The 13,833-nt window shown below is 37.6% G+C and overlaps 1 protein-coding gene across 1 annotated transcript in view; it reads left to right on the plus strand.

Moving 5' to 3' along the window:
* Window positions 1-13,833, plus strand: part of ADCY8 (adenylate cyclase 8) — a 120,346-nt gene that overhangs the window by 57,863 nt on the left and 48,650 nt on the right. The window contains exon 5 of the mRNA XM_017746100.1: window positions 4,528-4,655. Within this exon, the coding sequence (XP_017601589.1) occupies window positions 4,528-4,655 (128 nt within the window). The remainder of the gene's footprint in view (window positions 1-4,527; window positions 4,656-13,833) is intronic.

Consider the following 13,833-nt stretch of genomic DNA (forward strand, 5'->3'; position numbering starts at 1 on the left):
TCAAGGCCCCAGCTCTCTTTTCCAAAGTGACAGAGCTGCAATAGAAGAAATATGGATGGATCTCTCTCACCAACCCACCCTAAAACAGACTGCTGATTAAGAGCTTTGGCCTAGACCCGATTCATGCTGAGAAATGAGGTTTATCCAGGTTTCCTCTACCTTTGGCACATGTTTCAGGAACTGAGCTATTGTACACAAAGGCCAAGTCCCTGCCTCCTCCCACTCCAGCTGCCTTTTAAAAGAAGACTTATGTGTATGACTTCTCTGTGTTCTGTAGTTCAGTTGCAGTAATTTTTCATCCCCAATGTTCTAAACTTTTAGCTTGAAATTATAAAAATTGAAAAAAATTTTGACTTTTCTGTGGTCTGTTTGCTAGCCTATGGGGCTCCCTTCAAAACTAGGTGAAATGATTAATTCACCACAGGCAGAATTGGAAAAGTGGTGTAGCTTATAAAACAAAATCACTTTTTTCCCCATGTCAGAAATTTAGCCGAAGGAAACAAGAAATATTAATGAAGTCTATGACTGTGTCTTTAAGTAACTTGATATTTGAGCAACTCATTTCTGCAGCTCCACCTTATGCCAATTTACTTTGCTTCCTTTCCAGTCACTAGGGGTAGATTTAATAAGCTCAAACATAAATCATTCACCACATACAAGGTAATTATTTATGAAAAATCTGCATATTTTCTTTTTCTCTGGATTTAGGTGAATTGGAAAAAGGTTTCTTGTCAATTGCCACTGAATTAATCTAGAATTATTATTAAAAATAGTTGGGTGTTTGAGTCTGCTCAATATCCCCAGGAAAAATTGTGATTTAAATTGATCTTGGCAGAATCAGGCCCCTTAATCTTCCACTTGATGCAAAAGAAAAGCTGCAAATAAGGGGAGAAAAGAGCCCCTATTTGTGACATGCTGAGAATTTAATTGATCCCTTCAGTAAATGCTATTAATGAATGAGTATTGGAAGGGGTGTGAGGCTGATGGATACTGATGTGAATGTCTGTATAATATCAGCTGTCATTTACATGTCCAAGGACAACTTCTAGAATTGCATATGAAAAAGGAAAGAGGAATAGAATAAATTAAAGAGGAGGTAATAGCCTCACAACAGTGTAAGGATTAACACTGTGGTGAAAAATATTTCCTGTATCAAAGTTCCTGTATGACAATTTTCTCCGATTTAAATAATTTACTCATTTTACAGTTTCTTCATACATATTTAGATTTTTCATTCATTTTCATTTAATATCAACTTGCTACTCTTAGATACCATTGCAGTGAGATGATTTTAGGAAGTGGGCTTGAGCTCTACAGTGTGAGGAAAATCTTGATTGCTACTAATATTATTTTATACCACTGAAAAGTGGGCAGGCCCTTACAAAACTCAGTCTCTGATTTAAAACTGTAGCATGGCTGCCCACATTATTCATTAATCTAACCTTAATGCTCTCATACAACCGGTCTGACAAAGCCTCCAGTCTAAATTGTAGATGTGATTAAACTACAGAGTTATCTCAGGGAACCTCATGAGACCAGACAGCTCTCCTCTGCCAAAGGCAGATACCATCACCCCTCTGTTCTTCCTGAGAATTATCTTCCTCTAGATGAAATATTTCCAGTGATAAAAAGCCCATAGTTTACTTTTGAAATGAGTATGATGGGAATAATTAGGGAAGAATAACAAATGTAAAAGCAATGTAGTCAGGCTGTAACACAGATTGCATTTAACAGTCATAATAATATGATTAACAGCAAAAAAATAGGAAGACAAGGAGTCATTTAAAAGCTCCCTGTGGCTTCTTGTGCCAGCAGAGACACCTTGCCTGACCCCTGCAATGTTCCACAGGACATAAATCTTATGTCATGTTTGTTAGTCCTGTGTGGGTGTTTCACAGACCCAGGTGTCTCACAGATTCATGGTGAGTTTAGGTACAGACAGCTGAACTGAAGCCCAGCCAACTGCTTTAGCTGTGAGCTGAATTTGTCCCCAGGCCCCCCTGACTGCATTGCCTGGCTCTCCCTGGGCTGCAATGGCAAGCTCCACTCCTAGCTGGCATAGGGACACCTGACACAGTCATCTCCGTTTGGATATCGCACTCCGTAGATGACTTCCTGAGCTTTGGCAAATGAGTCAGGTGACATCACGTGACAAGAAAAAGAAAACATTCATGACTAGTTGAATGGATTTCCTGTGTCACACACATGCACTCACATTTGCATATATCAGACCCTCATTATCAGGCCTTGTCATGCATTAAGATTCTTGTTATGAAAAGCACATCCCTCTGAAGTTGTTTCATTTGTTCGGAATTTCAGATATACAGCAAGGTGATGTAAGTCTCATCTGAATTAACTGAAATCAGCACTTAACCATTCTAAATGAGGTATTACAAACCAGACAACAGTCTTGTCCTGTTGTAGACTATGGCCTTTAACTGTGATGAAATTCTCACTTAATAGGGGTTTCCATATCATCAGATAGGTATAATAAATGTTGAGTGTAAAAATGCAATTAAAAAACTAAAATATAATAATACTTGAGATATATCTTTCTTCTTTCCTTTCTTCCATTCTTTCTTTCTTTCCTAGAAATTGACTGGTTTTCCCTTTTTTTTTTCCTCTATTCTACTATGAGGTTATTGTTTGTAAGGTATTTGTAGTGGCTCTGAAGAGTTGAAATGCTGCCTTTTGATTTATTCCACCTCAGTCAAACCAATATGACATCATACACTATCCTTTTATTTTGTAGATGTAAAAGCAAACATCACTTAGAGTAAGAAACAATTGAACAGGACCTTTAGAAAAGCCGAAAAACTCTAGAATCTGTGGTTTATATCTTCATCTCTTTGCATTTTGTCTTAATGAGGAGCACAGAGAGAAGCTTAAGGGAGCCCACTTACTGTTTGACATGCACTGATTTGTGCCATTGAGTCCTACGTATCTGTCAATTAACTTTTGTTTCATAGTTTCACTCTATAGTAAAAACATAAGTGGAAAAAATCAAATCTCTAATTCTTTCCATTGATGGGGAAACTACAAAAAAAATGTTTCAGAGGGGTTTAGGATGTACAGTTTCATTTGAAGCCATATGAAAAATGTTCTTGTGTGGGTCTGAAGAGGGGGTGAAAAGAAGGGATTGATGAAAGAGAAGAATTACATATGAATTTTGACATTTTAGAAGCTTGAGTTCGCTCTGGAATTTTGTGTGAAACTTGGATAGCAAGGCACTGCACTCTGAAAGGCAGTACTGGTATTAGCTGGAGACTTAAACCAAAGCTTCAAACACAGTCAGTTCCTACTGATGGTTTAAGGAGATTTCAGGGTGAATCGGCTTATTTTGGCCATGTGCCCACAGCAGATTCTACCCTCACTGGTATACTTAAGGCTTCAGCTGACTTCACAAAAAGCTTTGGGTACAAGTATGCAAGTTCCCTGTGCCACTCCAGGATTGTGAAAGGCTTATCTGACGCTGACCACAAAGCTTCATTCTTCCTAAGCAAAACTTTGAAGGGGACCCATACTCAATCCCTGGGAGAACCAGCATTCACATTTGCTCCTAGATCCTACTTAATTTTTTCTTTTTAATGGTCTGTTACTGGAGCCTTTACTGATTGATTATTAACACTAGACTCAGTATTTCTACTACTCTCCATCATAACAACACTTCCTTGACGCAACTTGTAATGTTCTCTGGTCCTGTGAATTGATTACCTCCTGTGAGGGCCCAACCAGCAGAATACACAGGGCAAATTTACAGGTAATCTTGGTCTCACATGCTGGGCTAGGAACTACAAAAGTTTCACCAACTCAGGTATTTCTTCTCACGAGAAAAGGATCTTCTAAAATAATGATCAAGTCACAAAATAATATTCTCTTTCAGTAGGTAATGATACCGTTAATATGTATTTTTGAAATTAAACTCCCTATTTGCTCTTAGGGTAAAGGATGTCTCTAGCTGGATGCCAAAGAAACATCATTCCACCCCAGCATGAGCCTGATGCAAGACACCTTTGACATCCTTGACATGCAGATACTTGATCAGTTCCTATAGCTGTTGGGAATACTCGAGTGTGACTGTGGAAACTTTAGGTGGGAAGGAATTCTCAGTGGGAGGAAAGAGGTTTTTCATTTATTTCCAGTGTAAAAATGGGGCAGGAAAGGATGCCCTGGAGGAACATAGCCTAAATTGGGTTATTCATTATCTCAGCTGGTGTTTCTGAATCCTTGGCCTATGTTCCACCTAGCTCTGATGAAACCTTTCTTCCCATCAGCAAGGACGTCTCTAATTACCATAAAAGAAAAATCACTATACCTTTTTTTTCAGCAAAAGTAAAGGACTTTATTTCAAAAGTGATATAAATTACAATTGTACTAATGTCAGGAAGGAAACATCCAGAAACAAGGTGGGGGGGTTTGTTGTTTGGGGTTTTTTTACAGTAATTTTTCAACCATTTTTACTTTCACATTAAAATTATGAAAAAACAATGCAAATATTTTCTTTCTCTTTGATACATTTGTTTGTAGGAACATCATTGTCTCAGAATAAAGATCCTGGGGGATTGTTACTACTGTGTATCAGGGCTCCCAGAACCTCGCCAGGACCATGCACACTGCTGTGTTGAAATGGGACTCAGCATGATCAAAACTATCAGGTAATGCCTTTTTTTCCCCCTGATTCACTGTTTCTGCCAGTGTCCTGAACTTCTTTATGGAGAATGCTATTACTAGACAATTCTTATGTTGGTTCAGAAATCTCAGCATTATCACTGTGAAAAGAACAGGACTTTTTTGATCCATGTAATGCATGGGAACGGTTACTAAATGATTTTATCAACCTGTGCTACTGCAGAGATGTAACACAGTAGCTGTGTGTACAACTGAGAGGTTTCACAGTTCTTGGCAGTTCTCACTTTGTACTGTTGTCATTTTCAAGAGGAGATTGAAGAGGAGGAATCTGAATTGCTTCCTATAATCCTTTTAATAAAATTAAATAACAATATAAACACAAAATAGACAGCTTTGGCTATCCTTTAGCTTGGAAACTAGCTCATAGACAAACTCATAAGTACTGAGATTTGCCAGATGAACTAATTTTACCTGCTAAATTAGGTTGTTGCTTAAATCCACAAGCAATGGAAGTGTTTTAATGAAGGAATGTGTTCCCATCACGTAAATATAATTATGTTGCTGATAGATTATTGTATTTGGATGCAATTACAATTAATAATAATCAAGTTTCAGCAGGCTGTGGGTAGAGCTTATCCAATGAGTTACCATGACACTGGCTAATATGTAATAGTCCAAGAGAGGTTTTGTCCATCTTTTTCATACTTATGGGTTTTTAGTGATATATCAATAAAAAAATTACTGAGTTTCTCATATCCAAATTCTTTTGCTGTTTTCCCTAAAACAGTGTTGCCTAACACGAGCATTCTCCTTTTTCCCTGGATATTTTGCTGTCCAATCTCTTTGTCTGCTTCTTTTCCAGACCTCTTTGCCCCTTTTATCTGGGTCTGTCTCTTGACATACATCAGTCAGTTAATGCACACTGCAGCTGCATTACTGAGCTCTTAATAGAGAAAGAATTTGACTAAAATTAATTAATGGAAAATGTAACTGAATAATGATTATGCAACAGTGATATCTAAGAAGGCTGGATTCAATTATCACAGGCTAAATGTTGAACAAAGCAATCAATATTTTGTTTCTGGAATCCCCACAGTGAAAGTGAACCATGAATTAAAGAATACAGAGATAAAAAATCTACAAGCATTGTTAAAATTTTTTGGCTACACACATCAAATCTTTTGCATTTCCTTGGTAACACCTGCTGCAGCCAACTCATTGTAAATCCTTTTTCTGCTAAGAGAGTAAATTTCTTTCCATCTCCTTACACAAGTGAAAGTCTGTAACACCCCATGCCCTTCTATGAACAGGGTCTTGAAGGCAGTAATCCAGAAATGGTGCTCTATTTTCAGTATCTTAAATGACAGTTACTGTCAGTTGGAGCCATGACACCAAAGTCCATCAGGACTTGTGTCATCCATTGCAGATAAATTCAGTTCAGATTACCTCCAATTTATTTGATAATCCCAGTATCTGATTTTCTGTCTATGCAATGATGATGATTCTTCCCCCAGCCTTTTCTTTCAGAGTATAGGAACCTTATGTTGCTTATCTTAATGTGTGTTTATACAGTTGACAGGGAGTACCAATCCTGCCATGGAATATTAGAAATACCTCTGCCCACATTTCTGAGGGAATTTGGAGTTATCTACAGTCTATTAATTAAAGAAGTAGATATCTCTCACAGTTAAGATGAAAAAAAATTCCCTCTTTAGAAAAGTGAGTTTTTTATCACATTGGTCCCCACTGAATTTTACCATATTTAAAATGTGATGGAAATGGTATTTTGATGATTAAAAAATTATTTATCTTCATCTGAAGATTTCAGAAAATATTTTTTTTTTATGTCTAAAGTAATAGGGAGATGATTCAAGATATGAGAAACCATCATTCAGATTTGACAGCTGCATTGAAGTTATACAGACAAGCATTTCTCTCCACTGACAGGAGAGAACAGGTGGTTGGTAATGTTGCACCGATCAGCACAACCCTACTAGTGAGGCAGAGCCCAAAAACCCCTATGATCTCAGGAACAATTGCTGAATATTCCTTCTATTGTCCTTGATGACTGCATGGTCAAAGGGAATAGAACAAGAATGTCAAATCCATTCTTTACACAACATGTAAAATAAATCTATGGAGAGATTTTCTCACGAGGGACTTCTAAGTGTTTTCATACAGCACATATCCATACAGCCGAATTGTTAATTTATTGTTAATTGAGACTCTTCAAATTGATTTTAAGCTTAAGTCTTGCAGCTCCACTACTCTTTTTGCAGATGAAAGGAACTGTTCAGAACTCAACAAAATAATCCAAGAAAGATCATTATTTTCTCTGTAATTTTTTTTTATATCACCATGCCTTGTTAAAAATCTCATAAAAGAAGCACTATTATTGTTATTCCAATCTGTCTTCTTGTTCTTTGCTCCCTTAACTGTTGAGAACAATTGATGGGCAACCTTTAACCACAGGAAGGTTCCTTGGAATCTGGTATTTACTCCAAAGTAAGGCAGTTTTGCTCCACTACATTTGGGCATGAGAAAAAATCCTAACTCCATCTGTGCTGCAAAACCCAAGGACCTGTAAATTCTGTTTAGCTGCAGCTGGAAATAGGAATTAAAGTAAAAAAGACAAGCTCTTCATGAGGAGTTCTTTTATTCAGCTGGTTTTCCTATCTTTTCACATGCAGCATAACTCTCATTGTGTTTAATTTTATTGTATCAATGCTTGTCTGTACTGACTGTTGATGGAAATTGGATACCAGTGGAATGTTTCATCATCAGATGATAAAGTTTCATTTTAACAATTATGACCCAAGCTAAGCGGCTGTCAGGGGTAACACCACCTTCTCAGATGTTCTTATTCCTGAAATCTCTGTGACTGGGAGGAGAGGCAAAGGGAGCTTGTGTGAGACTCAGCTCCTCAAGGACTCGCTTTCATGGTGCAGTGATGAAAATGGCACACTATACATAACAGTGGAAATTCAAACAAACCTTTGTGCTGGTATATTTGTTTGGTAAATCAAGGAGTCCTAAGTTGTTTCATTTGCTGGATCATTTCCCACTAAAATACCATCTGAAAAAGTAACTATTATGACAGAATAAATGGTCCCAGCATGCAATATAGGCTAAACTCCAGAAATTAAATAACAGCTTGTCTTCATTAAAAGTCTGTAATTAAGTACTAATATTAAGGCAAATTAATGAGAGAGGGAAAAAAAAGGAAAACTAGAAAAACCCAAACAAAACCCACAGCCAAAAATACCTGATTGCCCTGGCAGGTTTCCTGCTTTTAGCATGAAAAAACTGCTTTTAACATCATCTGTTGAGTATTAACAAAAGTCATGAAGTGATCGATGCTTGTTAAAGTTACTCAGGCAGTAAAAGAGCCAGGAATTGCTTTCATATTCCATTATTAATAGATTTTTAAACTATGTAATTATATAATAATATCATTCATCCAGTTCTGGATTCCTTCCACAGATTATTTCTCCTATGATGTACAAGGCTCTGCCTATGATGCAATGAGCTCCAATTCACAGAAGAGAGAATATTGTCACAAACCCAAAGGGATATTGTGACATATTCACAAGTTCAGCCAGAACTTTTTAGACAGTTCTAAGATTGATTAGGTTTCACACTGAAACTTGATCATATCCTCACTTCCACATGTCCATTTGAGCCACTGACTGTGAATGGACAGAGCACCAGGACAGTTTGTCTTTCCCTGTTTTTGCTGTTGGATGATGATATGAACTAAAGCAGGTAGAGATTAATGGGTTCATGTACTTCTGAGACCCCTTTCCTTTGAATGCGCCACCAAACACAATCAAGGCCATATTGGAAAATGTGTATATATATAGATATGTAAGTATGCATGTATGTATGTATATAATTATATCGATTTTTATAATACAATTTTCAAATGAAAAAGCAGACTTCTAATAATACTGTGCGTAGTTCCTTGTACTATATTATTTTCCTGCCTCTCAGAGCAGATTGACATAAGAAACAGGAATGCAGCAGTATTACCTCTGCTCATGTAGCCACATGTCTCGGTTTTTGAGACAAAACTTCAGGAAGAAACACTCCAGAGTGAGTGTCTCCTCCGAAGGAAAAAGGGCCTACCCTCTTCCTCTGTCAATGAGACAAATGGGTCACAAGAATTGAAAGTGCGAAAAAGAAACAAAACTGTTTATCAACACACAAACAAAACAGGGTAGAACAGGATAAAAAAAACCCCCTCAAAATACAACAAATTCCCTGAGAGGGAACAGACACATGGGCTAGACCAGCCGGGGCCACCCCCGCAGGCTCCCTGGACCAGCGAGGAGGGAAGGGAGGCAGTGAGGCAAGGGGAAGAAAAGGAAAAAAAGAACAAGAGAAAAACCAACAGAACCTTTTCCCAGCTAGCTGGAGCACAAAGGAAACCCAGAAAAGCAGCACAGTGCTCCCAGCGCTCCCTCCCGAGCCCCACCGAGCTCCCCAAGACACCCGAAGGAATAAAGCAGTTTCATAACATCACCGCAGGACACTACAGTATCTATCTGAATTCAGAGCAAGTCAGTTATGTTAGTGATGGGTCTGGCAATATGAAACTTCTCCAGATAATGGTTTCTGCTGACATTAGATTTCAGTTCTAACTCCAAGGTAAACTCATCCAGGTGCTTTTTTAAACAGGAACCTTGGGAAAATATCTACGTTAAATTGTAAATTCAACCTATGTAAAGTTAATCTGTGAAGTGTTACAGCTCATAAGTCACATTACCTGTGCTGTATTATTCAAGCTTTTCAGTAGTTTAGTGTACCCTGTTACCTAGCTTTTTTAAAATAATGGATATCTCCTTCACAAGCATGACAGTTCCCAGAGTCATACTGAAAAGGTCACTTACCTCACTTCGTCTACTACACTTTCATGTCAGCACCAAAAAGCATTTGCATTACATTAGGAAAATTCCATAATTCTCTTGAGTCCAACCAAAACATTCTCTATATAACTGAACCTTACAATCAAAGGACAGTTCAGTTAGCAGAGGACACCAGGAAATCACTTGTCCATCCTTCTGCTCACAGCAGAGTCAGCTAAGATCCTTACTTACTTCAACCAGAATACACAGAATTTCTTAATTCACCTGCATGAGGATGATAATGACTATATCTTGATGGGTAAATTGAACAACCCCAGAGAATTTTAGCTGTCACTAAAAGTGGAACAGGCTGGCCAGCTCCATTCTTCTGAAGTCTTTTTGATTCCAAAACCAGGCAGTTGCATTCAAATTACCTACTAGAAATGGTCTTCATCACATGCAAACTGTTGAACCTGGAACAGGTTGTGAGAGGGCTTTGTGAGAATGAAAAAACATTCTGGGGTTGTTTTAAGTATCTCAAAGCATAGACAGAACCTTGCACAGTTGAACTGGTCAGCACAGAAGCAGCCAGTGTGTCACTCTCAATCTTCAAGGCCTGAATTCCAGGGCATTCAGATTTTTGACAGCTACAGAAAAGGTTGAAAAGCAAATTTCTGACTTTTAGCTCACCTTCTCATGCAAATAGGAAAGGTTTCAATTAACACCACAAACATCAAATACCCATCAAGGAATGCTGACCAGAAGGAAATGCCAAGGTCCAATTAAAATCATTGAATTTTTTTATCTCTGGCTAGACTGAAATGAGATGAATGGCAACAATAGCATCAGTCACAGTTACCTCATCCTGGATAAGATATCAAAGCAATTGTGAGGTAAAGAGGGCTGCTTTATAGATCATCAATAATTCATCTTCTAAAATGCACTTTGTCAATGTACCCGCAGAGAGCCTGTGGAGTAGTTGAAGAAAATAAATTTTCTAATTAGAAGTTTCACTGATAGTTGAATAAATTTAAGAGAGAGAATAATTAAAAGATGTGGAACACCTGAGCTTATGCAAAATGGACTCTCTTAATTTTTTTTATCTCTACATTTTTTATGTAGTACATGCTATTATTTAACAGAAGTTTTTTTCTGAATAAGTTAGAACTACCAGTGTTGATGAAGGTGATCCAGACTTTGTTATTTCAGGCTTTGTTTTTCCTATACCTGTATATAAACAAGACCTCCTAAAGTATGTGGTAGTCTGGATGCTAGGGAGTTGGGTTTGACCATGATTAAGTTCCCTTTTTACATAATTCAGAAATCTTTTTCATCCCGCATCACTCCCAATTTTAAAGGAAAAAAATAATTATAATTCCATTACTTTTTACACACTAACAAATCATCTCACTTTTAAACTTTTTAGTCTTTGCAAAGAAATTTGTAAATAAATTAAACTATTGTTTTTCTTTTTTCAATTTAATATCTCACAACTACAGTTTTGTGAAAACTAATGTTTCCATAACAGGTTCTCAACACTTCTGCTTTCAATCTTGTGTTGCAAATAATAAAGTAATTTGAATGAGACTAGATCACTTTTGTGCTTTGATTCCTGTCCTGGACAGGCCTGTTTAAATATATCTCAGACTGTGACTTCATGTGATCAGGTCCCCTCCTGCAATTGCCTTCCCACTTATCAACATAGGAGCACATTTGCTGTGCATGACAAGAGGAGGATGCAAAGACAGAGCCCTGCATGTGCACCAGCACTGCAGCAGAGAAAGAAAATGTCCCTCAGCCAAAGGGTGTGGGCAGGAAGCCAAATCCACTCTGTCTGCTGATGAAGAGCTGAGATCAAATATCACCTGAGCAGCACATAAAGAGTCGCTGGGAGACTGTGAAAGACAACAGATAAGGCAAGGGGGATAGGACCTTGATTAGTGTCTGCAGCACACTGCAGGAGGTGGTGTGGACAGCACAGCTGTGTGAGGTTTTGGACAAATGCAGAAGTCCTATGTGGCTGATTAAGGATGCCAAAGCCTTCTCTGGCCGTCAGCACATTTTTATCACAAAGGAAAAGTTAAATCCAGCAATCCTTAGTGAACACTCTGGAAACAGAGGGGCACAGTTTCTCAGTTGCACCATCATTTGTACCTGGTCTCTCCAGCGAAACCTGTGTGTGTTAGTTCTCATATCAGGTACAAATACAAGACCACAATTTACAGTATTTAAAATTTAGAATAGAATAGAATAGAATAGAATAGAATAGAATAGAATAGAATAGAATAGCAGACTGTTTTATTTGGAAGGGGCCTACAGTGACCATCTAGTCCAAGTGCCCGCTGATTCAAGGGTCACTAAAAGTTAAAGCATGTTAAGGGTACTGTCCAAATGCCTCTTGATCATGGGCTTGGGGCATCAACCACCTCTCTAGAGATCCTGTTTCATTGTTTGGCCACAGTCTTGGTAAATAAATGTTTCCTAATGTCCAAGCTGAACCTTCACTGATGTAGCTTTGAGTTATTCCCATGCATCCTGCCACTGGATCCCAGGGAGAACAGCTCAGCACCTCCCTTTCCCCTTCCCCTCCTCAGGAAGCTGTTCGAGAGCTACCAGGTCACACCTCAGCCTCCTCTTCTCTAAACTAGACAAACCTAGAGCAGGACATGACAAATAGAAATGAAATTGGAAGAATAGCATGTGTGTCTATGTATGTATAGAGAAAGATTACAAAAATATAGGTTGTTAAAACATTTTATTAAACTCAAAGTCCTCTTATTGAGTGCATTTTTCAATGAAAAGCTTTTTACTCAATTATTCTTCTAGATACAATTATCTTTTATTTCAAGATAAGGAAATCAGATATAAAATGAGAAATAATTATCCGAACAAAAGAAAAAGGCAGACTGGGGAAACAATCCTGTGTGACAATTCCTCTGACAGTTATGAGTGTCAGTTTAGGTTTTTTTGTAACGCATAAAAATTATTCAAAATAAATTAAAATCACAGTGGTCTCACTTCTATTATCTGCTCTCACAGCACCTAAAGTACTTCAGTGTTGAGGAGTTGTTGCATATCCCATCTTCCAGAGAAAGGTGATTGCTTGTTTAATTTTGGTATTTCAAGCCTTCTTGCTTGAAAAGCAATGAAGAAATTTGTAAATGAAAACTATAAACTCTAAGAACACAGACAAATGCATTCTCAAAGCTTCTTTTTTATTATTTTATGATTAACTATTTAAAGCCTCTTTCTCTTAAATATCTGAATTATGTTGGTTTCCTGATGTGATAAACAGGTCTTGTAGGCAAACTACTGCACTGAGACTTACCACATGCCTGCTTTCCTCCAAGTTTTCATAATACGTGGGAAAGGGATATAAAGATTAATTTCTTATTTTCAGTTCTTCACGTTTTTATACAATTAGTTTCTCTCCACTTTAGAACTCTTTTTCTTTCCCCCTTACAAACTGAGCTGATGCTCGGTTGCAACAATGAAAGCCCAAGTATTGAATGCAGTGAGCAATTTACCCTTTTGTCCTCTAGAGAGTATCTGTCAAGTATCTGAGGCATCTGAGGCAACGGTAGTTAACTTCAGAGTTGTGAAATAGAGCTGTTTGTTCTTTGCCTGCTCTGTGGTGTGATCTTGCTGTGCTTCTATTGACTTCAGTGACTGTAGAGCTGAGGCCCTTTACAGAGACACAACAGGTTTGTAGACCACCAGGAGCAATGTGCTTTTCCTATCCGGAGCACACAATTTAAAGATTAATGAATACAAGCTTTAATACTATTTCTGGTGCAAACACTTATTGTCACAAAAACAGAACTGGAAAAGCAGTCTCTTAACAAATATGCTCATATGTGTTTATTTTTGAGAGGTGAAATGGTCCTCACCATTACACAGAATGGACAAAACTGATTTTAAACTCGCACAGAGTTTTTTATTTGTCATAACAGAGCAAATGGTGTTCTGGCCAAATATAATGAAAATAATTAATCATTTGACAAAAAGTAACTCTGGAAAATCCCAGTCAATAAAATAATATTTTTGAAAAACTTAAAATTATTCAAAAAAGGCAGTAGAATATAAAAGAATACACAGGTTTGATGAAAATAGTTCCTGTTTCTGAACTGTCCATGCAGTTTCTGATTGTTCCATACTGTTCCAACAGTTGCATACCATTCCTGAAATGTATTTTATAATTCCAAGTTAAACACCCAATAAGTCCAACAAAATACTTTCACTCAGACACCTTTTCCCCTCTCTTTCTCTTTCTATCCGATTGGAATAATAAGTGTGCCACTGAACCATGCAGGCAATTAAGTGCTTAATGATAACCTGGCTTTTAGAGTAATTTTAT

Source organism: Corvus brachyrhynchos, unplaced genomic scaffold, assembly GCF_000691975.1.
Source record: "Corvus brachyrhynchos isolate BGI_N302 unplaced genomic scaffold, ASM69197v1 scaffold28, whole genome shotgun sequence".
NCBI lineage: Eukaryota > Metazoa > Chordata > Aves > Passeriformes > Corvidae > Corvus > Corvus brachyrhynchos.